The 27,656-nt window shown below is 37.4% G+C and overlaps 1 protein-coding gene across 1 annotated transcript in view; it reads right to left on the bottom strand.

Annotated features, from left to right (window-relative positions):
- Window positions 1-8,245, bottom strand: part of OCA2 (OCA2 melanosomal transmembrane protein) — a 556,217-nt gene extending 547,972 nt beyond the window's left edge. Inside the window, exon 1 of the mRNA XM_027856659.1 lies at window positions 7,974-8,245. Within this exon, the coding sequence (XP_027712460.1) occupies window positions 7,974-8,245 (272 nt within the window). The remainder of the gene's footprint in view (window positions 1-7,973) is intronic.
- Between the last annotated feature and the right edge of the window lie 19,411 nt (window positions 8,246-27,656).

The following is a 27,656-nucleotide window of genomic DNA, read 5'->3' as shown; positions in this document are numbered from 1 at the left end:
GAAGAGAGAAAAAGATTGACTCTTTCAATCTTTTGTGGGCACATTCAGTTCTAGCTCAGTTTCTCCTAAGTTATCATTCCTTCTGGTTTCTGAAACAAGAAGACTCTTAGTCACCAAACAATACCAGCCAATTACTTACTTGCGGCCAGAAACTGGCTTTCTGATATTTCGTGCATTAGATTGGAGCCAGGCAAGAAGTAGCTATACGTGTGCTCTGCATTAATGTACCAAGACGTGCAAGTCTAAGCATGCTCCAGGGACTAGGCCCTCATTGGCTAGTTCCCCCCTTAGCTTGTAAAGGCCAAGGCCTTCCACTGCATCCTGGGCCATCTCCAGTCCTCCTGATCTCTATCTGGCCACTGGACCCAGATGGCTCTGGAGGAGAAAGTGAGACTGGAGACTTTGCACAACCCTCCCTGACTTAAATCTTATTCACCTGCATGTCATGACATTACCTCCCTGATTTCATGGTCTTCTTTAAGAACAAAGGACAAACAAAAACAACAACAACCTCCATGACATGTAAAATGAGAGAAGCAGATTACATGGCCTCTGAGGTCATTTCCATTTCTAGATCCATAATCCAATAATCCTTCTACCTCTTTTTCTGTCTCAGAAAAAGTGGCTCCCCATTCTCCTCCATACTCCTTAAAATGGGTGTCCTGCAAAGGTCTCTTCTTTGTCATCTTTCCTTCTCTCCCCTAGAAATCTCATTTTTCTTTTATAGCCACCCACATCTACTGCTTCCTCTACAGAAATAACTCCCAAATATACTCCTATAGCCTGACTTATCTTTTGAACTCTAGTCCTACAACTCCAGCTCCCCTGAGATATCCTACCGTACCTTCAAACTTACTACATTCAAACCAGACTTATCATCTCTCCCCATATCCTCCTCCTGCTCCTCCTCCTCCTCCTTCTTCTGGCTTCCCTCTTACTGCCTGTAGCATGACCATTCAACTAATACTCTGTACCAAGATCTTGATGTTACTTGTGATTATTCTCTCGCTTCAGGAGTTCAAATTTGGCTTCAGGCAGTTACTGTGTGACCCTGGTCAAGTCACTTTACTCTGTTTGCTTCAGTTTCCTCATCTGTAAAATGAGCCAGAGAAGGAAATAGTAAACCACTCCATTATCTTTGCTAAGAAAACTCAAATAGGGTCATGAAGAGTTGGACATGAAATGAAAATGACTGAACAATTCACTGTCGTATCCAATAAATTTCCAAGTCCTGATGTTGCTAACATTGTCTCCCTACTGTCCTCCACTACTCAGAAATCTCATAACTACTTTTCATGGATACTTTCTTCCAAACATGACATATACCAAATATCACCAAAAATAATATATTTGCCTATGTCTTAACATACAAGAAGTGACTGGTTACTGATATGGGAGTCATATCATAATTAGCTAAAACAAAAAGAAAAATCAGCATCAAGTTAGAAGAAAAGCTAAAGATTTTAAAAAGACACTACAAGCAATTGAGTTTATTTTTCCTTTATCTATTCAAATGAGCTGTAGATGCTGAAAAGTGGGAAATGGAAAAAGACAAAGATATTGACCTTGATAATCACTATTTCTTGTAAAAAAATTAACTGGTGTAAAGGAAGAGACCAAAAGATCCCACAAAACCACATTAGACAGCAAACACTTAATCTCCTCACTTAAACATTTGATCTTCTTACCAAACATCAAGATATGCCAGCCAAGGGCAATACCAATTTAGAATACAAATTCACTGTAGAGGAGAATGAGGGAACATTATAAGCAATAATTCCTTAAGAAACTGTGAAAACAAGTCTAAAGAAAGCTTGGCATGAAACCAAAATGAGCAACCTCATCCCAAGAACATTCAAAGATGAAACTGGCAAGAAGACAACAGACATAAAATAGAACAAATTTGTCAGTTTATTTCATATAATGATCTATTTTCATCATCAGTAACAGACAAGCCACCAAATTTGGACTCCAACATCCCTGTCCCTGATGTGCTATACAAAGAAGAAGAAATGGCATTTAAGAAGATGAACTCAGGAAGAATGACTGGACCAGGTCATATGGAAAAAAAGGAAGCTTGTGTTGGAAGTTATGCAGTCTTGAACATAATTGATGAATGATTTTACAAGGTATCTCAGGGACCAAAAGAATGGAAAAATTCACAGACAATATTAATACCCCCCACAGTATTTGAGAATATCAATAACTACTAAAACATGTCTGATTTCTCATCTTTGTGAAATCTTCTTAAGAATAACCTATGTGCTTTTTGAAGGAATCCCTGGCAAACCTTTTAGAAGGCAGATCTTCTAAAATAACTCTCTACAGCAAAACATAAAATCCCATCATATTTATTGTCTGTTGACTACCAAGAAATATATATGTGTGTGTGTGTATATAATTATATGTATATGTATACATAAAAGCAGTTGATGGTTGGTAAAGTAAATCACGAACTTAAAAACGTTCCTTTAACAATGAATCTCTCTAACATATGCTAAGCTTCCATAAGATTCCTTGACAAATAGGACCACAGAAATAATTGTTCGATAACCCTTCCAATTATTAATGACCAGAGAGGCATAAAACAAAAGGACACGTGTTCCTCTAAGGTGTTTGCCACTCTCATGGAGGGTGTCATATACAAGATATAAATGAAAGAGGGATTCTTTTTAGCAAATGGACAATTTCAGGTACATGAAATTGAAAGGCACAACCATGTCCAGTGCATTTGGAATTAGAAAGAAAACAACTGAGCAAAAACCTTTATAGCAAATTTCTTTGATAAAGTCTGATATCTAAGATACATAGGAAATTGATACAAATATGTAACAAATCATTTCCCAATAGATAAAGGCTATGAAGAGGTAAGCTATCAACAGCCATATGAAAATTTCTGATTATTACATCAAGGCCCCAAGGTCTCATCATGGAGATCCATGGGTATTTAGGTGATCTGCCTAAAAATCCATGCAGGAAAAACTGAATGGGTTAAAAATAACTATTGTTCAGATTATGAAAAATAGTTAAATATCCAATATTTTGAGTTAGTATCATAGCATGTATAGTTGGGATGAGCTCTATAGTTAATGAATTAGGCCCAGAATTGATTAAGAGGAAGAGAGTAAATAGATTGCATTTGAAAAATGATATAGTGTTTCTATAGATCATGAGTTGCTCTCTGGCGCAAACACCTATCTTTTCATCACAAATGCTCTTTGTACACAATAGTTGTGAATTTTGGATTGCCACAATTTCAAAGGCACTAAAGTTGTAGGTGACCCAAAGGACAAAGGATGTATAGTAGATGCAGCAGCCTATTTCCAATGATTATCTAAACTCAAGAATGAGTATGAGGGATATCTTTGAGGAAGTATATGAAGGGAAAGAGGAAAGGAACAAGCATTTATTAAGCACCTACTATGAGCCAATCACTGTGCTTTACAAATAGTATCTCATTTGATCCTCATAATAACCCTATGAGGTAGGTACTGTTATTATCCCCGATTTACAGATGAAAAAACTGAGGTATACAGAGGTTAGGTGACTCGTCTGGGATCAGAAGTATCTGAGGCCAGATTTGAGATTGGGTCTTGCTGACTCCAAGCCCAGTGCTCCATCTATTGTACTACCTCACTACTTTATGATCAGAAAAGGAGACAGATGGATAAGTGCAACAGGCAAGGAATAACAGATGAACAGGCTGAGGGAGTGACTAAGAGAGAGCAAGGGCAGAAATCTTAAACTAGAATCAGCAAGATGTGATGAGGAAAGAATAAACACAACAAATAGGCGAAGGCCCAACTTATGACCCCTGTTGGGGTTTTCTTGGCAGAGATACTGGAGTGATTTGCATTTCCTTCTCCACCTCATTTTACAGATGAGGAAACTGAGGCAAACAGGGTTAAGTGATTTGCCTAGAGTCACACAGCTAGTAAGTGTCTGAGGCTGGATTTGAACTCAGATCTTCCTGATTCCAGGCCTGGCCCTCTATTCACTGTACTAGCTACCTGCCTCATTCAACCTATAGAGAAGCCCAGTCTTAAAGAGGAAGGGGGAAATAAGGATGACAAGTAAAGTGACAGTAAAACCCTATGCCCTCTACAGGCTCTTTCATCTATGAAATCTATTTTAAAATGAAGACTGAGGTGCTTTGCTTAGGATAGCAAAGAAAAGTTATCTTGAAATGACTCACTCTACTTATTTTCTTTCCTATCAAACATCCTTTTTCTCCTGCTCAACTTCTACCCCCACCCCCTGCCAAACATACTATTGCTAACAGGAAAAACTAAAAAACAATTTGATAATTTAAAAATACTAAATATAAAGAACAATTAGCTCCTTCTTTAGGAAAACAATAAGAGAAACCAATCACATATTCCTTGGATTTGGAGGGGAGAATGGAGGGGAAGGCATTGGGAGGGGGATGCTTCATACTCAACAATCTAACCTGAGAATAAACAGATAATTTAAATTTGTCAATCTGACAACCAATTATTTTTCTAACTACATCCATCAGTACATGAGTGCTATTTTAAGATGAAAAGTTCATCAATTCAACATGTCTCCTATTTTAGTCTCAAAATTATCCCACACTTGGCTAAGCAAAATATTTTTTAAAAAATATATAAAACCTAGTTGCTTACTTTTAAAAAAAGAGAGAGATCAGCAAAGGATAAAACAATTTATTCAATCTTAATGATAATGAATGTTGCTGAGTTTAATTGAATCTGAAAACTGGAAACTTTGTTAATTATGTATTATTCCTGTTTTATGGACAGAAAACATTTTTACATTTGTCAACGGAACTATCACAGCAGGATGTGAATGGCAACAGGGGCCTGGCTAGTAAAACTGTGGAGCAAGGGTCAGAGTTAAATTGTAAGCAGAAATCTTGAGCCAGGACCCTCAGGTTACTGATTAATTAATTAATTAATTTCCCATACAAGTAATAAAGAAATCTCAAGAAATGCTGGTTCACATAAATTCTACAAGATCAACCTAGTCATTATTGTTGTTTATCAATGTTTCCCTAAAACTGGTATCTTGTAAAGAAGGGCCCTAGAACCCAAAGACAGGCATACAGTCTACTAGGCTAAATGCACAAATGTGGCAGGCCAGTCTCCATACCTTCCCACTTATTCCATACTCCACATCAGCTTTTTCTCCATATATGGGCACACTCTTTTTAGTCTAGACTCCCCAGTTCACTCCTCCTAACTCATTCAAGATTCTTTCAAATCATTCTGCTTCACTCTACACCCACACACTACCTTCTCTTAAACACCAGCATCAAGGATATCCTGAGCCTGCTTAAATAACCCAGGGGATAATAAGTTCTGAAGAGTTATGAGCCCTCATCAATTCTATGTATAGCTGATGCCATTTGGAAGCATTCTTCAAATATAACATAAGGGGCTTATATGCTTTGGGAATTTCCAGGGTAAAAGTTTCCAGAGTCCAGAAATGAAAAGATCTAGCAGTAGGGCTATGGTATCGGTGGTAACAGCTTTGATGTTTGAGTCAAGAGTGTGGGGAACAAGAGGTCAACATCTGGCTTCTTGGGAGTCCCTATTATCTGTGTTATCCAAAGAAAACAAATGAACAAAGTTCTGGGAATTGAGAGTTAAGGAGGGAGGGAGGGAGGCATCATTTGCCAAAAGCCAGAAAAAATTCTGTAAGAAAGAGGTTCAAATAGAGCTGTCAAGCAACTGGGTCTCAGTGGTCAAGGTAAGCAAAGGTCTAGAATTCAGAGAGTCCAGAAGAGTGAAATGAGGCCAGCCAGCAACCTGAAGAATGTGGGAATAAGCATGTTCCTAGGGCACCTAACACAGTGCTTGGCACATAGTAGGCACTTAATAAATGCTCATTATTGACTAGAGCAATATTGTTTTGACCTCTGGCCTCTCTATGCCTTCTGTTAAGGGGAGGTAGACATAGATCAACAGGTCACAAAATACCAAAATGTTAAGGATAGAAGAGGCCATAGAAATCACCTAATCCAACCCTTTCTATCTGCAGATAAGAAATATAGTAAGTAGTAAAGCCAAGATTTGAACCTGTTTTCTGACTCCAAGTCAAGAGCTCTTTGTACTACATCATATGCAAGAAGTAATTGCAGCTGGTGAAGTACAGAGGCTTCAGGTGTGCTGCGATCATAGCTACTTTCAGAGTAAGACCACCATAATGTTCTTACAGCAATCTTTTGTAATGTCCTGTAACAACATGCTCTTTGGCTATAGGTGACTAACTGGCCATTATTTTACCCATATTATACAACAATTGTAGACAATTATTATAAGGATATTATACAATAATTTCAGACATTTAATTGCAAAGAACCAAAAAACTGCATCACCTAGCCTACCATATCCAGTTGGTCGCAGACCTAAGATAATGATTCACCTTCACGGTTTATTCAGTCAACCACCCAGATCATCTTGCCATCTTCCTGCCATGAATGCTTCACTTATCCTCCACCTGTACCAGCACATTGCACACCATCCCTCTGCACCCCAGACTTCCAGAAAACCATGTCACTCTGTAAGTACTTATGGGTTAATCAAAAATGAAATCCCTAAACATTCTAGGTCAAAGAAATACACACATTCTGTAACATAAAAACGTGCCATCAGACGTGCTGGTTGAATTAAAATCAGCCATTTCACAATCATTTGAGAGCCTATTCTGTTTAAACATTGTGCTAGATAGGGAAGATTTGAAGAAATCTTTCATTTCCTGAGTCTTTGGTTAGAAAAGCAATTGAATCCCCCTTAAGAGTAAGATCCTGACATTTCAGAGGGAATGAAGCAATTAGATTCCCATAGACAAATCTGCATTAGTAAAATTTTATAAAGTATCCATATGTTCTACTAGAGTTACTGAAGGTTCATGGGCTATAGTGCATGATTCCAGAGTTCAAATGATAATTTATGATTTGATTCAATTCAAAAAGCATTTTATTAAGTGCCTACTATGTGAGGCCTACCTTTAAGGAGTTTGCATTCTATCATGAGGAATAACATATACATAGAATATTAAATACAAGAAAAGCTGTGTGGTATAACCTTTTACAAGGCATTTCTAATCATGAAAAGTTTGGATTCAATGATCTCTGAACTCCCTGTCATTTCTGAGCAGGAAGGAGAGAAAAAGAAAGGGAAGGAGGGTGGAAAGGAGGGAGGGAAAAAAGGAGGGAGGGAAGAAAGAAGGGTGGGAGAGAGGAAGAGAGGAAGGAAAGGAAAGAAAGGGAAGGGAAGGGAAGGGGGAAAAGGGAAGGAAAGGGAAAGGAAGGAGAGAGGAAAAAAAGAGAGGAAGAGAGGAAAAGGCAGAGAGAGGGAAAGAGATGTAAAGGAAGGAAAGAAAGAAGGGAAGAAGGAACAAAGGATTGAAGGGTACAGACCTGGATTGCATTGGTGTTCTAATAATGCCGGTTATCAACTCTTCTGAAATTTAAAGCATTAGAGAATTGTCTGGTGCACCAAAAGGTGAAGTGACTTGCCCCAGGATCACAGAGCTGATATGTGTCAGAGGTCACATCAACAACTTGGATCTTGATAATGAGGAAGGCTCTCTATCTACCACATCTTGCTGCTTCTCTTTATTAATACTAATGTTGGTTTTTATTAACCATAATGTTTTTTCTGTTTTCCTCTTTAATCTCCTCTCTGTCCTCTTGATCTAAGGGTGGCTCAATTTAATTTTTTTAAGCCAACTGATTAAACAAACACTAAACTGCACTTCTGAAAAGTGGAGAAACCCTACACAGAACTGCTATGGAAGTTAGTATTCGGCAAGTCTGCTGAGCTAGTCATCTTACAAAAACATTTAAGACTATCACAAAATTTCTTGGAAGATTCCAACCAAATGCATGGTGTCCCAGAGGGTGTCAAGTGAAACACAATATGTATCAATTTTGCCAACAAAAACAATCTCTGCTAGATGAAACAGAATTAGTTGGCTTTTTAACTCACCTCTCTTGCGTTAAGAGTGGGCTGAAGCCATCATCCAAAGCAATACAGCAGTCATCCTCTTCTGTTCCACAGGGAGAAGATTTCTGGGACTCCCCTTCAACAGCTGCTATCCCGTGGAACTCCTTCAGCAACCTTAGCTCATTAAAGTTGCTAGTAATTGGTTCAGCTCCCATATGTCCATGTACATTTGCACGAGCTGGAGCCAATGTTTGATTTAATTCCATTTCTAGTTCTCTGGAAACGACTCCTCCATCTTTGTTCTCCAAGTACATATTTCTGATGCAGCTCCTATCGCCTAAAAATTGGTCCAAAAATATACATATATCCAACTGTCAGTATCACATTATATAACTCTATCCTAGGACTTTCATGCCTCACTTCACTTACTTACTTCACTGTCTTACAGGTGAGAGAGCCTAATTATGAAGTCCTTTGATTGTTTTAGTAATGTAATCCCTTTGGATCAAGTGTTGTATATCAAATTGCACTCTAAAATTAAGAAAGCTAATATGAAGTTAAGGTACATTAATATTCAGACTCAGAATTTTCCACATTTGTCTTAGGTCACCATGTAAACTTATCACCCAGTAGCCTAGGTATTGTTGACCACACAGCAGCATAGATAGACCCTCTGAGATGAGTAGTTTTGGGGAGAACCATGTTTGCCCTAAGTAAAAATAGTGTCTAAATGAAAAACATCATAAGTGCTTCCGGTTAGAAAGAGGGCTGGATCAGGAGGTTGGAATCCATTCATGAACTTTTCTTGCTATTTCTCTATTTTCATAGGTTTGTAATAATGACATGAAAGAGAAAAGACAAGGGCAGAGGAGAGGGAAGGGAAGAGAGCACCTCAGAACATCCCAGTAAAAGAAGAATACAATCCAAAGAAGAACACATGATCCATTTTAAGTTTTCCTATTATTTTAACTAAGTTATCTTCCTACTACTAAAGTCATGAAGTAAAATATGCTCACTCATTTGAATTTCCAAAGCCCATAAACACTTTGTCAAAGGTAGGAAGCAAGTAATCTCATTGGGAAGAAAACACTGGGAGGTAAGAATAATAAGAATAATAATAATAATGTTATTGAATAAGCTGCCTGAAAGGAGCTTAACATACATAATACCTTCGTTAAATATTGCCTCTGACCCAGCTTATTTACATACTGAAAATATCTAAAACTGACCCAAGTACAGTAAGAATGCTAGAGTATTTAATGTCCAGATAGAAAATTATTCTCAAACCCTACCATCAACATAATAATGTCAAGAACATTATTCACATAAAATGTGGCATTTTGGGGGGAAAATGTAAGCCTATTATGGTTCTGCCTAGCCTTAAACCTATTATCATCTCTTATAAGCAGAAATAATTGGCTTCATATGAAAGGAGTTGAAGCTGTATCTTATTAACCATTTCATACATATGAATGACTCCAAGCTATATGGCTTCACCAAAAAAAAAAAATAATATTTCTTTCATCTTGTGGAATCTTTCTCCAATAGCACCAAAATGTCATTTGGTCTTAAGTAGAAAATTCTAAAGACTGAAGGATTCTAACATGAATCCAGAGGTCACATTGAACAAATGAATAAAAGTGATAACTAAAAATACTTTATTCTTCTCCAGGAAAGAGACATTGAGCATAAAGATATCAAGGCTAAAATTATGGCTAAAAATGTCAAGAGACATAGCGGCATTCTGAAGTCAAAGCTGAATGGGAAGAATACATTTTAGATCATTAATGCCTAGACAGTATCAATTTTATATATAGATAGATAGCTTTTGATATATATCAATCAATATACAATTTTTAACTATAAAATGAATGATAACAGATTTGGAAAATACCCCAACAAAACACTAAATAGTATTTACAAAACATAAGTCCTATCACGTAAAGCAACTATTAAAAAAAATTAATACCTCTTTACCAAAAAAAAGTAAGAGAATTGATCAGCATTCTTAGAGCAAATGAAAACAGGTCAAAAACCTACCAAAATATTTTTTGAATAAGAGGACATCACTTCACCACTGGATTTGTTGAATATTTACTGAAAGTGGCTTACTTCGTGAATGACTAAGAATCAAGAATGAAATTCATGGGTGGTCATCTGCATGAACTTGGCCAGAGGACCTTAAACAAATTGTGAAGTCACATGGATTTGTTCATGGAAAGGGAGGAGCTTATGATTGTAATTCAGGACCAAGCTATTGGACACAAGAAACTAAAGCAGGGTTATCCTTGGAGACCTTTGCCTTAGTTATCAAATCAGATGACACAAGGAAATGGTAAAGACAATGGTGAACACATCACTGTAGGCTATAAAACTGAACACCTTCCTAGCAAGACATGACCTGGCAGCTGAAATCACAAATCAGAAATTTTTAATGGACTGACAAACAACAAATCCTCAGATTATAGATAGAGACTTTAAAATATCCTGGTGAATTTAGCCAATAAACTGCATAATAGCCAGACAATTGTCACATACCAAACAGATGCCCTCAATTTCCTGGACTGAATTCATAGAAACATAAGAATAATATTTTTAATATATGTCATCATTTTTAAGAGATGACAACATCCCAAATACAATGTGTTTCCTGAAGAAGACATCTGTAAGGAACTGTAAGGATCTTTATCCACTGTTTTAATTTGGCCTCTAGATTCAATTTCAAAGACTTATGATTGGTATTCTTCTGGGTACACCTTCTGAATTTTACACTTTTCAAAGGTCTTATAAGGATTTGATAAGAGAGTAACAAAGAGTGATAAAGAGAAAAAGTCATGAGTCTTGAGTAGGAGAGACATATCACCAGGACTTCAGTATATGAATCAGCCTAATCTGAATGCTTGCAAAATGCCAGGTTGGTGAACTGGATAGGGGTGGGGGTAAAGAGAGCTTTCCAGGAATGCTGAACAAGTTGAGAAAAGAAAAGTTGGCTATAGGTTGAAGCAATGAAGGTGGCAATGAATTGTCTGAGAGGACCAGAGGAAAAAATAAGAAGAAATAAAGGAAATGGGGTGACCTAAGAAGCCTAGTGATAGATTTGGAAGCAAGTGATATTTTGGTTCTGATTCATGGTTCAACAAGAAGCCATCACAGAACTTCATAAAGGATAAATATATAGTCAATACAAAAAAATGGAGACTATATTGGTCTGACCATGTCATTACAGCTCACTACTACCTCCAAGATCAAGTAGAAAGTTTTCTATTTGGCTTGTAAAACCCTCTATAACGTGGCCCCTTCCTACTTTTCTAGCCTTCTTATATTTTATTCAGTTGTTTTCAGTTGTGTCTGACTCTCTGTGACCCCATTTGGGGTTTTCTTGGCAAAGATACTATAGTGGTTTGCCATTTCCTTCTCTGGCTCATTTTACAGATGAGGAAACTGAGGCAAACAAGGTTAAGTAACTTGCCCAGGGTCACACAGCTAGTAAGTGTCTGAGGCTAGATTTGAACGCCAGAAGATGAGTCTCTCTGACTCCAGGCCCAGAATTCTATCCACTGTGCCACTTAGCAGCAATCTTACATTTTACTCCTTTCCATGTACTCTATAATCTAGCTTTACTGGCCTTCTTGCTGTTACTTGAACAAGACACTTCGCTTCCTGATTCCATCCATGCCTTTTCACTGAATATCCCCCATACCCAGAATGTTTTCCTTTTTTATTTTCACCTCCTGGCTTCCCTAGCTTCCTTCAGAACTCAACTAAACCCAACATTTTGTAGGAAACTTTTCTTGGTCTCCCCACAACTACCAACATCATTATTTGTGATTACCTTCCATTTACACTATAGATATCTTATATGTACATTTTTTTTTTTGCATCTTGTATCCTCTATTAGAATTTGAGCTTCTTGGGGACAGGAACTTTCTATTTTCCTTTCTTTGTATCCCCAGAACTTAGCACTTAGCACTAACACATAACAAATCCTTAATAAATGCTTATTGACTGACTGACTGACTGGTTAGAACAGGTAAAGTGACAAACGTTGGTACAGAAGTCACTATCCTGCTCAAAAACCTGTCATGGCTTCCATTACCCAGTAAATTATGGCCATATTCCTTCCCAGTATTCAAGGGCCTCCATTACCTGGCTCTGCCCACTCATCCATCCTTATCTCTCAGCATTCCCCCAAATATACTTTTTCTACAACAACCAGGCCAGTTTTACCATCCCTTGAGAAGGGCGTGCCCATTCGTACCTCTAAGTATTTGCTTATGCTATTGGAAACTCCCTAAACCCTACCAATTCATCAAGACCCATTTCCAGTTCTGCTTATACATTGCTGATGAAACAGTAAAAAAATACAATATCTTTTCTTGATTACCCAGATAAGATATTATCTGGACCTTACATTTTTAGAACTTATTTATATTTAATTTTATTCAATTACCTAATATCTTGATCATTCTCTATTTTTCTTTTTAATTGGCTTTTGAGTTTAATTTCTTTGAAAAGACTGTAAATTCCTTGGAGGTAAGGATCTCCTATTTCATATATATACATATATATATTACATTAATTATGTGTTAATCTTATATGATTAATTACATATTAATGCATGCTTCTTTCTTTATTTCAAGATTTACTATTGCCTTCTCCGGAAAAATCACATTGTTAGCTGCTAAAAAGATACAAAATTTAGATAAAACAGTCCCTATCCCCAAGAAATTTAAAGTCTAGTAAGGAATAAGACAAAAAATATAGATAGCTATAATAAAAATAAAGAAAATAAGTAGCATTTATACAGCATTTTAATGGTTTCAAGGTGCTTTATAAATACTATCTCATCCTCTCCTCACAACATCTCTGGGAATTAGATTCTATCATCATCCCCATTTTATAGGTGAGGAAACTAAATAAGGCAGAAATGAACTGACCTGCTCAAGATTCCTGTAACTAATAAGTATATAAAGTGGGATTTGAGTTCAGGTCTTCCTGACTCCAGATCTGGACCACTTAGCTGCCTTTATAAGTAAGCACATAATAGTTGCTCAGTTAATATTTGATTGACAGCTGAATGGAGAATCTTGAGAAAAGGTTGAAGTAGTCTGGGAAGTAGGTCACCAAAGTGATCACCATGGTAGGAAAAACGATAAGAAAGGGTTTCAGAGGTGGGGAACCTGTGGCCTCAAGGCCACATGTGGTCCTCTAGGTCCTCAAGTGTGGCCCTTTGACCTCTGAATCAGGGCATGTCACTTGAACTCTCTGGGTTTCAGTTTCCTCCATTGGAAAGGAAGGGATTAAACTCAATGGCTTCTATATTTCCTTCTACCTCTATAACCCTGTAATCCTAAAACTGATCCAAGAGCCCTCCATAGAGTGAAACAAAAACAATGGATATTAGGATACTTGGCCCACATCTTCTTTTCTTCACAATTTTGGTTAACCTTCTGGACCACAGATCACAAGGAATGCTTATTAGTTAATTAATGTTTATTAATTAATTAATGTTGGTATTCCTTTTCCTGACAAGGTACTTCTATACTGCTACTTTATATTCACAACATTTAATTTGTTTACCACATTTGTACATAGTACAAAAGTCCCCAAGGGCCACCAAGTACACAGAAGCTTTTGAACAAATTGAAATAAAGATATAAACAAAATCTCTACCTATAAAATGTGCTGCAAAAGAGTGCAAAGCTTGTTATTGTTATGTAAAAATCCCTTTATTGATAACTTCTAGCACCAGCAGCTGTGGTATACAGATAGAGGGGAGAAAAGATGAGGTCATGAATTTTTGGTATCACACAGAATATTCAAGAATCACAATAAACCAAGATTTTCACCAAAGTAACAAAATGGAAAATATAACAATTTCAAACATTCTGCTAGGTCTCTTTTCTCTCCTGTTCTCCCTGGACTCTTTCTTCCTTGGGTCTCAAAGGTTTTCTGAGACTGAGAATAATAAGCTCATACTGCACCCTAGTGGGAAGCCTCTCCCAAAATGCATGGAGAGGTCCATAGATTGTTAGAACTAGAAAAAAGACCTTGGAGACAGATCACCTATCTCTACCTTCTCATTTCAAGTTAAGAAAACTGAAGTCAAGAAAGGGGAAATGCCTTGGTCATGTAGGTTAGAGAAAGAGGCAGGACACAAATTCAAATGTCCTGACGGACTACCCATCATCCAAACATTTGAGCATCAAATCACTGAAAGAGACAAGTGGTGGTGGATTCATCCTATTCTGTCAGATATAATAATAAATTAATGCCAATTACAATAAAGAATGGAAACACTCTTTTATCTGCTTTTACCCTTCAAGTCTGTATGAAAACTCGCGTTTTTTGCAATGACATTTCCCATCTTTTTTGTTAAAACAAAGGTGAAGTCAAGAAAAAAAAAATCCTTCAGTTTCATTCAACTGACAAAAAAAAAGGAGAAGGTTGTTTTTCCTACAGTTAAAATGGGGGCAAAGAGGAAAGGCAGATATAGAGAAATGAAGAAGTAAATCTAAGAACTTCATGAATTAGTTTTCTAAGAAAAATCTGTATTTCTCTAAGGTTTTAAAAGGAAAGTTTCTTGAAAATAAGAATAATGGGAGTAGACTGACCAATGGAGAGTCAGTCCTTGGAAGACGAATAAATATTCTCTTCTTGGTTTCAATCTACGATGGGGAATTTTGGAAGCCAGTTTCGGACCATGCATGATGAGAGACACAAAGAAGGGCTTGTACTGTGTGATGACAAAAACATCTTCCAGCTGGGAGTCAGAAGACTCAGGGGTTGAATAGATGTAGAAGGCACTCAGTTTGGCCTCAACCATTGCTGAATCATTGGTTCTTCTGGCTCCTTAGTCAATTAGATGGTCAGAAACTAATTCCCCAAAGGCTTATGTGGCAGACTGAAACCAAGCAGAAAATATCCATGCATTCTTCAAAGATACTCCCCCATCTTAGGCAAGTCTGCCCCATTTACATGAGTAAATTACATACTAATAGCTGAAATCTCATTTGATTCTCTCACAAACATGTGAGGTAGGTATTACAAGTATCATTATACCCATTTCACAGATGAGGATACTGAAGGATAGTGATAAGGTTTTGTACAACCTTGCCCATTCCACAAACTTCCTAAAACTTAAAATGGACCAAATTTTAGCTAATGGCCCATGAGACAACAAGAAATATCAAAGGAAAATCAAAAAGCTGAAAAACAAAAGAAAATGTAAGATATGTCATAGTAAAAATAACTGACCTAGAAAACAGAAAAAAAATTAAGAATCACTAGACTATCTGGATGACAAAAAAAAAAAAGCCTACTCATCACATTTCAAGAAATCTTAAAAGAAAACTACCCAGATCTCTTAGAACCAGGAGGCAAAGTAAAAATAGAAAGAATCCTCCAGTCACCATCTAAAATAAATTCCCAAATGAAAACTTCCAGGAACATTATGGCCAAAATCTAGAACTTGCTGGTTTAAGAAAAAAAATACTACAAGTAGTCAGAAAGGAATAAAAGGAAAGGTACCCAGCTCTGTAAAATGAGGTGTTGTGTTGGAACTCAAGCTCAAAGGTCCCTTCCAAACTGTACATCTACAATCCTACTAACCCATTTGGTATTGTTATATTATATTATATTATTATATTATATTAATACATAGTATTACACTTGCTGTGTTATGCCAATCTTCCTTGCGTATAACTTTTTTAAAAAACATACACTGTCTTTAGATTGAAATCATAAACAGTCTACTAGTAAATAAATGTCCGTGTCTATTTTTTCTAATCTCCTACTATGTTCTATTTCATTACAATAAAACTTGATAAGGAGAGTCTTCAAGAGTCTAGTGATTAGAGTAGCCCTGGATCTCCACTGCTAGACTTTGCAGAAATAAAGTTGGTAGGTACAGAAACAAAAAATCCGTGACCCTGATACTCTTTTGTCTTTCTCAGATCATAACCAAGCCTTTTTCTCAGTCTCTGCTATGGCTGCCTATCTCTAAACAGTCAGACTGTGTATTTCTTTTCTTGAGGCTCAGATAATCTTAAGGAAATGGTGATGACAATATTAGCAATCCTTTGAGAGTAGTAGGTGGGAGGTGGGGGGCAAAAAATAAGTTAAGAAGGATGAGCTTTCTACTTACTTGGTTTGTGTTGCAGTTTAAAATTTAGATTAATTTAGCATAGAAAACAAAATAAAACTTTTATTTCAAAGTATGAATGAAGTATACTCTCTTCAAAGATGGAAATATTTTTCCAACTTATTAGAGTATATGCTCTGTGTGTTTTAAAATAAGCACAATAATCCTTCTGGCAAGGTTTGGGCTGGTTTCCTTTCAGGGAAAGTCAAAATTGCTAAAGATCCTAAGAAATGTAAAGCTCAAGAAGAGGGAAAGCTAACAAGTAGAGGAAGACTGGAGGACAGAGTTTCACCTAGGATGGGATTAGAAAGAGAGCCTTCCAAAGAGGGGGAAAGAAGATACTCCAAGAGTTGGAAGGTGGTGGAGTTCCCTTCCCCCACCCACCCACCCACCACAGGACATATCAATGTGTGACTACTGTGGGTCATCTGCAGTTCTCCTTCCAAAACTCAATCTTCCAACAAAGATTCCAAGTGGTGAAAACTAAGACCATATTTGTTTGTTTGATTGATTGATTGAAGGCACTCACAGAAACATTGAGACACACGTGAGAAAATGGCAGACTTTATTCCTGGCCCCTGCCTGGTCCACTGGGCACTACCAGCCGAGTTCTTTTTATTCCATTAAAGACTGCATGTGACTGCTCTAATCTTACTTCTTCTAAACACCCGTGCATAACCCTGACTTGTGTATTTCCTCGTGATCCTTTGTTCATGGCATGATGATGTAATCATGAGCCATTCATGTTTCCTAGGTAAACTTCCAAGAACAGAATTATTATGAAACTGGACCTTATAAAATCGACCTCATCAGACCATAAGCTTAAACCTGTTGTGACCCCTAGTGGTTACAAAAGAAAAAGAAAAATACATTTTGGAGTGGGTTTTCTCCATGCCAGACAATACAACCAGCATGTGACTGCAGAGGGGTTGAGCAGCTTTTAACGTGTGTAATAACAACAGCAGCAACAACAACAACAATAATAGCTACATTTTATAGCGCCTACTAGTTGCCAGGCACTGTGCTAAGCACTTTACAAATATTATCTTAATTGATTCTTACAACAACCCTGGGAGGTAAATACTATTATTATCCCTATTTTACAGATGAGGAAACTGAGGCAAACTGAGGTTATATGTCTTACCCAAGGTCACATAGCTGGTAAGTGTCTGAGGATGGATTTGAACTCAGGTCTTCTTGCCTGCAGGCCTAGCATTCTACCCACACTCAGATGTCCACGTACAAAGTGCCATGCAATTAAAAACATTAAAAATCATAGAATCCTTAGGATACCATGAACAATAGACAAGAATCTCACATCAAGACCCTGTTTGGGAAACTTCAGGGACTAATCATTGTCTCTGGAAAAAAAAACTCCTCTATTTGGTCTTTCGAGATTCTCATAACCCGCTTCAACTTGACCTTCCAGAGTGATGTCGTATTATTTCCCGGCACACATTCTATGTTTAAGTCCAAGAAGCCTACCTAATGTCCTCCATAGAGGATATATTGTTTCCCACCTTCGCACAAGTTGATCTCCATACTTGGGATTCTCTTTTTCCTGACCACAGTCTGTTAGAATTCCTAGCTATCTTCAAGGCTCAGCTCAACTGTCATTGCCTGCATGAGATCTTTCCCAATCCCCCCATTTGTTAGTTTCTATTACATAGTGAGACTAACTAGGCCAGTGAAGTGAAATTTTCTCATTATATATAAGGGAGCTCTTAAAGTAATCCTTATGATTTAGTCTATAGTCTTGTTAATAGTTTCCTGGCAGAAACTATTTCCTGGTTTCCTGCTGGCATGCCAGCGAACCAGGATAACCCCATGGAGAGGCTAGCTTAGTATAGCCTAATTTGGCTAAATTTCACTTGACTGTAGTTTTTTTTCCCCTTGATCTCTAAACATGGGGGGTTTTTTTCAATTTTTAAAATTTTCTACTTAAAGTTTTGAGTTCCAAATTTTATCCCCCCCTTCCTTTACCCCTTCCTGAGACAGTAAGCAATCAGATATAGATTATATATGTGCAATTATGTAAAACAGTTCCATTTTAGTCATTTTGTAAAAGATTTGAATAAAAGAAAAAAATCAAAGAAAATAAAAAATAGCATGCTTCAGTCTGTATTCAATCACTATCAGTTCTTTCTCTGGAAGCAGATAGTATGTTTCATCATTAGTCCTTTGGGGTTGTCTTGGACCATTGTATTGCTGAGAATAGCTAAGTCGTTCACAAATCTTTATCAAACAATATTGTTGTTACTATATACAATGTTCTCCTGGTTCCATTCACTTCACTATGCAGCAGTTCATGTAAGTCTTTCCAGGTTTTTCTGAAATCATCCTGCTTGTCATTTCTTATAATATAATAATACAAATAGGTCCTTTTCCCTTTTTTTGGATATTTCTGGCATATAGATCTAGTAGTGGTATTGCTGGATCAAAGGGTATGCACAGTTTTATAGCCCTTTGTGCATAGTTGCAAATGGCTTTCCACAATGGTTAGATTAGTTCACAACTCCACCAACAATGTATAGTGTCCCAGTTTTCCCACATCCCCTCCAACATTCAATATTTTCCTTTTTTGTCATATTAGCCAGTGTTAGGTGTGAGGCGGTACTTCAGAGTTCTTTTAATTTGCATTCCTCTAATCAGTAGCAATATAGAGCATTTTTTGATGACTATAGATCGCTTCAATTTCTTTGTCTGAAAACTGCCTGTTCATTTCCTTTGACATTTCCTTTAACAATTTATCAATTGGGGAATGACTTGTGTTTTTATAAATTTGACTCAGTTCTCTATATATTTGAGAAATGAGGCCTTTATCAGACATACCTGCTGCAAAATTTCCCCCAGTTTTCTGCTTCCTTATAATTTTGGTTGCATTGGTTTTGCTTGTGCAAAAACTTTTTAATTTTATATAATCAAAATTATCTATTTTGCAGTTTGTAATGCTCTCTATATCTTCTTTGGACCTAAATTCTTCATTTATCCATAAACCTGATGGATAAACTATACCATGCTTTATTACTTTGCAAATAGTATCACCCTTTGTGTGTAAATCATGTACTGACTTTGACCTTATTTTGGTATACGGTGTGAGATGTTGGTCTATACCTACTTTCTGCCATACTGTTTTCCAGTTTTCCCAGCAGTTTTTGTCAAATAATGAGTTTTTGTTCTAAAACCTTGGATCTTTGAGTTTCTATGGTCTTTTACTATAATGTAATTTGTACCTAATCTATTCGATTGATCCACCATTCTATTTCTTAGCCACTACCAGATTGTTTTCATAATTATCATTGTATAATGCAGTTTGAGATCTGATACAGCCAGACTACCTTCTTTCTCATTTTTTTACTGATTTCCTTGAGCTTTTGTTCTTCCAGATGAATTTTGTTATTATTTTTTTCTAGCTCTATAATTTTTTGATAGTTTCATTGGTGTGGCACTGAATAAATAGATTAAGTTAGGTAGAATTGTTATTTTATTATATTGATTTGGCCTATTCGTGAGCAATTAATATTTTTCCAATTGTTTAGATCTGTTTTCTTCATTTGAAAAGTGTTTTAGGGGCAGCTAGGTAGTGCAGTGGATAGAGTACCTGCCCGGGAGTCAGGAGGACCTGAGTTCAAATCCAGCCTCGGACACTGGACACTTACTAGCTATGTGACTCAGGGCAAGTCACAGTTGCCTCACCTAAATAAATAAATAAAATCTTAAAGAAAGAAAAAATGTTTTGTAGCTATGTTCATATAGTGCCTGGGTTTGTCTTGGCAGGTAAACTCCCAAATATTTTATACTATCTACAGTTATTTTAAATGGAATTTCTTTCTATCTCTTGCTGCTGGACTTTGTTGGTCCAGCTGATGATTTCTGTGAGTTTATTTTGTATCCTGCAACCTTGCTAAAGTTATTAATAATTTCAAGTGGTTTTTAGTTGATTCTCTAGGATTTTCTAAGTATAACACCACATCATCTGCAAAGTGATAGTTTTGTTTCCTCATTGCCTATTCTAATTTCTTTAATTTCTTTTTTCTTCTCTTATTGCTATAACTAACATTTCTAGTACAATGTTAAATAACAGAGGTGATAATGAGTATCCTTGCTTCACCCCTGATTGTATTGGGAAGGCTCCCAGCTTTTCCCTATTACAGATAATGTTTACTGATGGGTTTGGATAAATATTACTTATTTTAAGGTAAGTTCCATTTATTCCTATTCTCTAGTGTTTTTAATAAGAATGGCTGCTATATTTGGGGGGGGGGCGCTAGCAGTGGAGTTAAGTGACTTGCCCAGGGTCACACAGCTAGTAAGTGTTATGTGTCTGAGGCCACATTTGAACTCAGGTCCTCCTGAATCCAGGGCTAGTGCTCTATCCTCTGTGCCACCTAGCTGCCCCTTTTTTTCTGCATCTATTGAGATAATCATATTATTTCTGTTGGTTTTGTTATTGATAAGGTCAATTATGCTGATAGTTTTTCTGACATTGAGCCAGCCCTGAATTTCTGGTATAAATCCGACTTGGTCGTAGTGTATGATCCTTATGATATATTGCTGTAATCTCTTTGCTAGTATTTTATTTAAAATTTTTGAATCAATATTCATTAGGGAAATTGGTCTAGAATTTTCTCTGTTTTGGTTCTTCCTGGTTTAGGTATCAGCACAATATTCGTGTCATAAAAGGAATTTGGTAGGACTCCTTCTTTGCCTATTTTTCCAAATAGTTTATAGAGTACTGGGATTAATTGTTCTTTAAATATTTGGTAGAATTTGCTTTCAAATACATCTGATTCTGGGGATTTTTTCTTGGGAAGTACATTTATAGCTTGTTTGATTTCTTTTTCTAAGATTGGGTTAAGTTTTTTATTTCTTTTTTTGTTAATACGGGTAATTAATATTTTTGTAGATATTCATACATTTAATTTATATTGTCAAATTTATTGGCATATAATTGGGCAAAATAGCTCCTAACAATTGTCCTAATTTCCTCTTCATTAGTGGTGGATTCGCCTCTTTCATTTTTGATCTTAGTAATTTGGTTTTCTTCTTTCCTTTTCTTAAATTCAAATTAATAAATGGTTTATCTATTTTATTGGGTTTCTTTTTATGAAATCAGCTTCTAGTTTTATTAGTTCAATGGTTTTCTTACTTTTAATTTTATTAATCTCTCCTTTGATTTTCAGGCCTTCCCATTTGGTATTTAAGTGGGGATTTTTAATTTTTTCTTTTTCTAGTTTTTTTAGTTGCATGCCCAATTGGTTGATCAGCTTTTTTCTATTTTATTGATGTAAAGCAAGTAGAGATATAAATTTTCCCCCAAGTACCACTTTGGCTGTATTCCATAAATTTTGATTTGTTGTCTCGTTGTCATTTTCTTTAGTGAAATTGTCAATCATTTCTATGATTTGTTCTTTGATCCATTTGATTTTTAGGATTAGATCATTCAATTTCCAATTAATTTTTAATCTCTCTTTACATTGTCCATTATTGAATGTAATTTTTATTGCACTTTGATCTGAAAAGCATGCATTCTACTTCTGCTTTTCTGCATTTTGTTATGAGGCTTTTATGTCCTAATACATGGTCAATTTTTGTCTGGTGCCACATAAAACTGAGAAAAAAGTTATATTCCTTTCTAATCCTTTCAATTTTCTCCAAAGAGCTATCATATCTAACATTTTCAGAATTTTATTCACCTCTTTAAACTTCTTCCTTAATTTTTGGTTAGATTTATCTAGTTCTGAGAGGGGAAAGTTGAGGTTCCCCCACTAGTAAAGTATTACTATCTATTTCCTCCTGTAACTCATTCAACTTTTTCAAAAATATAGATGCTATACCATCTGGTGCATTTATGTTTAGTATTGAAATGACTTCATTGCCTATGGTATCTTTTAGCTAGATTTATCTCTTTTAATTAGATCATTTTTGCTTTTGCTTTGTCTGAGATCATGATTTCTAACCCTGCTTTATTTGCTTCTGCTGAAGCATAATAGATTCTGCTCTAGCCCCTTACCTTTACCCTGTGTATATCTCTCTACTTCACGTGTGTTTCTTGTAAACAACATAATGAAGGATTCTGGTTTTCAATCCATTCTGCTATCTGCTTCTATTTTATGGGTGAGTTCATCCCATTCACATTTATAGTTAGGATAATTGTGTATTTCTCTCCACGCTATTTTTCCCTTATCCTCCCCTCTCTGTCTTACACCCAACCCTTTCCCTCCTCACAAGTGTTTTGCTTCTGAACACCACCTTCCCCAATCAACCCTCCCTTTTATTAGTCCCTCCCTCCCTATTAAAACATGTTTTAATGAAGTCTTTGGTCCAGGGGTGTGCTGGTCAATTATAAGAGCTGGCTCTATGAAGGAAAAAAATGTACACAGAACACATTTTAAGTTTAATTTGCATTATTAAAATTTTCTCCATAGCTTTTTAAAACCTAGACAATTGACAAAACAACAAAGCAAGCTCTGATTAGTAGCCAATTTGCCAATTTCCAAGATGTAAATATTTATACTGAAAATTTAACAATCAACTGAAACCTATAAGAGCTGGTTCCTGCACACCTGTGCTTTTGTCTTTATATCACAATGATTTCCCTCCAATAGATTGAATTCTCTCTTATAACAAAGAAAAACAGTTAAATAAAAACACCAGACAGAGTGGTAACATTCGACAATGCATTCAACATTCTGTGATGGTAGTCCCAATTGCATGGGCCTGACATCAGGAAGGCAGTAAATTTCATTACTACATCTGTTCTCTGAGACCATTATTGGCTTTTTGGTTACTCAGAATTCAGCCTTCATTTCCATTTGGCTTAGTGTTTTGCCTCCAGGAGAAACAGTATTCCTGATCCCTTTTAATTCTACATGCCTTCCCTCTATTGATTATTTCCGATGTATCCTGTATAGAGCTTGTTTATACATAGTTGCTTGCATATTGTCTCTCCCATTAGACTAAGAACTTCTTGAAAATAGAGAACAACTTTAACCTTTCTTTGTATCCCCAACACTTAGCACAGTGCCTGACAGATAGAAGGCACTTAATATTTACTGAGTAAAATTAAGACAGTTTTACCCTTAGGTACTAGGAAAACTTTCAGGTAATTTCCATTAGGCTTCAATGTCAGAGAACAACTTTTCAAAATCCCCCTGGTGACTGCTTCTAAAGTTAGCCATCAAAATTTTAGGTATTATTAGGATCAGTGGTTGTTCCAAGAGAACTGCAACTAACATAGGAGTCACTACAAATAAGTTCAAGTGAAACCCTTGGCTCAAAGGGCTAATTATATATAATTCTCTCCTTACTGGTGGAGACTGATTATTCAGTGCCCCACACCTACATGAGGGGTAGGCTTGAGTTGGTGAGAGGAGGAGAAAAGAGAGATCCTAATCATTCTGGGTTTCCAGTTTTGAGAAAGAAGACATGCCATCCCAACCTCTTTTCAAATCACTGTATAGAGAAAAAGACTCTGGGGAAAAGTCAACATGTAGAGAAGCTAACAACTCCTACCATGTCCCTATCCCCAGCTTGCTAGCCTTTGGGGAAATTCTGCTTGGGTGAAATCTAGGATTCTCTCTCTTGGATGAGCCAAGTTATTTCACTTCCAAAGGGAAAGTAATCTGTATTATCTGGTATATATGCTCATATGTATATGTTCTCTAATTTCCATCTTGCTACCCACTTGTGTTCACTGTAGAACTGCCATCTGGTGGGAAGCCTTGGCTATGTAACTTGGGACACTCCTTTCCCAGTAATGAGTAGCAATCAGGAATTTAGCTTGAACCTAAAGATTACTTCCTCTAAACTAATAATATTTAAGGGAGCAAATAGACTTCTAGACCAGTAGAGTGCCCACCTCTGGCCCCAATCTCCTATTTCCCTTTCTGGGAAGGAATCAAAGTCTCCCTCGGAGAAGGGTGGGAGAAAGAGATGCTAGAGATGTCTATTCTTGCCTCCCTTTGAGCCACATCTAGAAAATTATGTTGTAATTATATCTGGACATACATAATCAACATGAGCAAAAACAATAGCAACACACACACACACACACACACACACACACACACCCCTTAAAGAGAATAACAAGTTCAGAGGACTATAGGCTTTCTTAGAGTTGAAAGTGTTTTTAAGCTAACTTGAGATCACTACTTCCTACCACTTGTGGATTCCTTGAGAGTATCAGGAGATCAAAAGAAAACATCTGTTTCGACTCTGTTACAGGGATGAAACTTTGCCATAGTTATTTTTGTTTAAGAGCCCTAGAAAATTGAGGGTCACAAGACACTATACTGCATTTTTATTTTCCTGGGTTGGGAAAAGGGGCAATCAAGGCAGAAGCAAAAGTCCCCATCTTTCCATTCCAAAATTAGAAACTAAAAAACAAAATTAGAAGGGGCTACTCTTGATTTTAAATCAGTCTAGCATAGACTTGAAACTCAATTAAAAGTTAATAAGGTGGGAATACTTACAGGAACTGGGGCAGAGTGAAGTAAGCAGAAGAATTTATAGAAAGACTAAATATAAAGGAAAAGAACTTTGAAACACTTCTGAACAATCATAACTCCAGAACACTGACGTGACAAAGAACACTTCCCTCCCCTTGGCAGAAAGACATTGGATGAGAGGTGTGGAATGAGATCTCCATTTTCAGACAAGGCCAATGCACAAATTTGTTTCTTCCTAGCTAGACTTATTTGTCACTAAGGTTTTAGTTTTCGATTAGAGTTGGAAGAATTGCTAAAGTGACAAAAAAAATCAATGAAACATTTAAAAATACACAGAGGAAAGCAGAAGTTTATAACAGAACATAGATGAGTATGGCAATGTTGGTACTTTCATGTCAAATTTAATGTGTACTTTGAAAGAAGAACAAGCTGTTCATAATGGAGATTGATGGTTTCATAATCTTTTTCTTTTATATTTGGAGATGTTTGTATTTATCACAATAAAAAAGAAAGGGTTTGGTTTTTTTTGGGGGGGGAGGCAATCGGAGTTAAGTGACTTGCCCAGGGTCACACAGCTAGTAAGTGTCAAGTGTCTGAGGTCAAATTTGAACTCAGGTCCTCCTGACTCCAAGGCCAGTGCTCTATCCACTGTACCACCTAGCTGCCCCTATTTTGCTTTAAGTTGAGAAAAACAGAGAGGCGTGCCAAATAGTAGGATCTTGCAATATATGTGGGAGCTGGAGAGGGCCTGGGGGAATAGAAGGGATTGTGTCTATGCCACATCTGGAGGGGTCAGCCCTGCCCACAAAGCCGATAAGAACCAGATGAAGAGCTAGGGGGTGAAGGATACTGGGGGGACCTGGCACTGAAGCTTTGGGAGAAACCAGGGCTAAGTAAAGGCAAGGATTCAAACAGGCTGAAGAGTGTCCAGCTTCCTTGTCTTAAGTTGTGTTGTGTTGAGGCTGTGCCTCTGGACAGGAGCAGGGTCACACAAAAGATACAATAGCTGGCGGCAGGAAGTCCCCAGACTATTGTTGACTATGAGAAGGATCCAGACTCCAGAATAGGAGTTCTGCACATTAACCCTCCAGAAGTCATGAGTAGAACAACACTGAGGCACATTTCCTTACCCCTGCTAGACACAGGCAGTCTTGGAAACAGAGTCCAAAGTGCATACAATGTGTCCAGAAACCCCTGAGTATGGGATATGCTCAAAAGTTGGTCAAGGGATGCTTGTGCCTAAGGAGAAGCTATTGGTACATTGCCCTCAATGTGGCCATTTAAATGTATTTTTATTGTATTTCTTTTGCTTCTTTGCTCATGAATAAATACTATATAAGGTTAAGCCATGCTTGTACTTGGCTCTGTTAAATCATGTTCTCATTTTTGGAGTTTTTTGAAGTATAATAGAGAAGGGAGGAATGCAGTTTTCCCCATGGGTGGAGGCACTGACCACAAGAAAGGGTGGAATGAAATAATAAAAGCTCCCTGCTCTGTAACAATCAGAGAGAGTTGGGTAATTTCCTCCAAGCACCCTCAGGTTTGGGGGGAGCACTAAGATGCCACCTTGACTACAGGATTTTCCTCACATAGAACAATAGATTGTAAGCTCCTTGAGCCATAGACCACTTCACTTTCTTTCTTTTTGCCCCCCCCCCCCCCGCCCCGCTGAAATACTTCGCACATAGCTGTGGAAAATGTGGTTGGGAATGTTGCTTCTCACATCACTCATCAGGGCGATGAGTAGCTGCTGGGGTATTGACAGCTGTAAGCTGTTTGACAAATAAATGTGGGGAATGGGAGATGTGATTTGGGGCAGAGACTCACGTGGTGAAATCAGGTGCTCTGGATAGGCTGTAAACCCTGCATTACCCAGCCAATGGGGAAACAGGGGAGGGAACTGCAACTCGGGGCCTAAGGGTAAAAAGCTTTCCTCTCCCTTCTGTAAGGTGTGCCCGCCCATGGGACACCCAGCCTTGCTAGGCTGTTAATAAAAAGTTGTTTTGGTTGGGTTTTTTTTTTCCAGATTCACCAATAGCTTCTTGGAAATTTTGTTGCTAACATTAGCAATTTAACAAATGTTTGTTGATTGACAGTCAACACCTGGGCTCTCATCCCTGAAAAGGGTCTGCCCCCTGGTACTTAAAAAATAAGGTGGAAAGAGAAAAGCTGAGTACGTGCTAGGCCTTAGCTAATCCAGACTCCAGGCCAGTGTGGGCCCAACTTCTGATAACTATAACAGCAAAAAGAACAGCTAAGGAGTCTTCACTTATGATTCTAATTTCTGTACAAGCTAGAGAAAGCCAAAACCCTCAGTAAACACTGACAAGAATCCTGGAAAATTATCAGGAAAAGCAGCACAGGTGGCAGAAGTATTTAAGGGGATTTGTAGATGTTAGGAACCCAGGAACAGAACCATAAGTACAACAGGACAATCAGGGCTTTGGCCCGGGCAATGAAATGTGTAACTTTGGCCTCTTTGGTGAGATCTAACATGGAATAATGAATAGCAGATAGTTGGTCTCAGAGTCAAGAGAACCAGGGTTTGAGCCCTACACTGGCTATATTTTCTTGGATAAGCCACTTAACCTCAGTGGCCCCAGGCAACCTTGTAAGATAAGGTATGAGCAGGCACCAAACTGCCTTGGCAAAGGTAGTTTGCTCATCCAGGATTCCTATACCAAGGAAATCACAGATCCTGGCCCTTACCCACCCACCCCTCCAGCAGGTAGAAATAACTGGATCAGATAGATTGATTAATGTAAAAAGGAAACAAGCAGATGGTAATTCTCTCTGATCTGACCCTGCCCTGCTGTATTCCTAACAGTAGCCTCTCCTGCAGGATTTCCCAGTATCCGGTAGTCTCTGGTCGAGGGTCTCCACCCAGGAAGTTGGTGTGCCAGGCCCCCTCCAATGAGCAGTGTTTTAAGATATCTCCTGTCCATGATGCTTTGCTTGATAAGGCTTAAGCTCCCTCCTTGAGGCCTCACTCACCCAACCACTTGCTCCAGACAAGCAACAGCCCACAATAGGCACTAACATTCTGTGGTACTTTCCCAAGGTACCAGAATTGCAAGTTAAAGCTGCCTCACCAAGAGACTGAGACAGGGATGTATGTGAAATCATGAACTT

Source organism: Vombatus ursinus, unplaced genomic scaffold (genome assembly GCF_900497805.2).
Source record: "Vombatus ursinus unplaced genomic scaffold, bare-nosed wombat genome assembly UNPS02011591.1, whole genome shotgun sequence".
NCBI lineage: Eukaryota > Metazoa > Chordata > Mammalia > Diprotodontia > Vombatidae > Vombatus > Vombatus ursinus.
The sequence above is the reverse complement of the archived record's forward strand: the minus strand, read 5'-3'. Positions and strand labels throughout refer to the sequence as shown.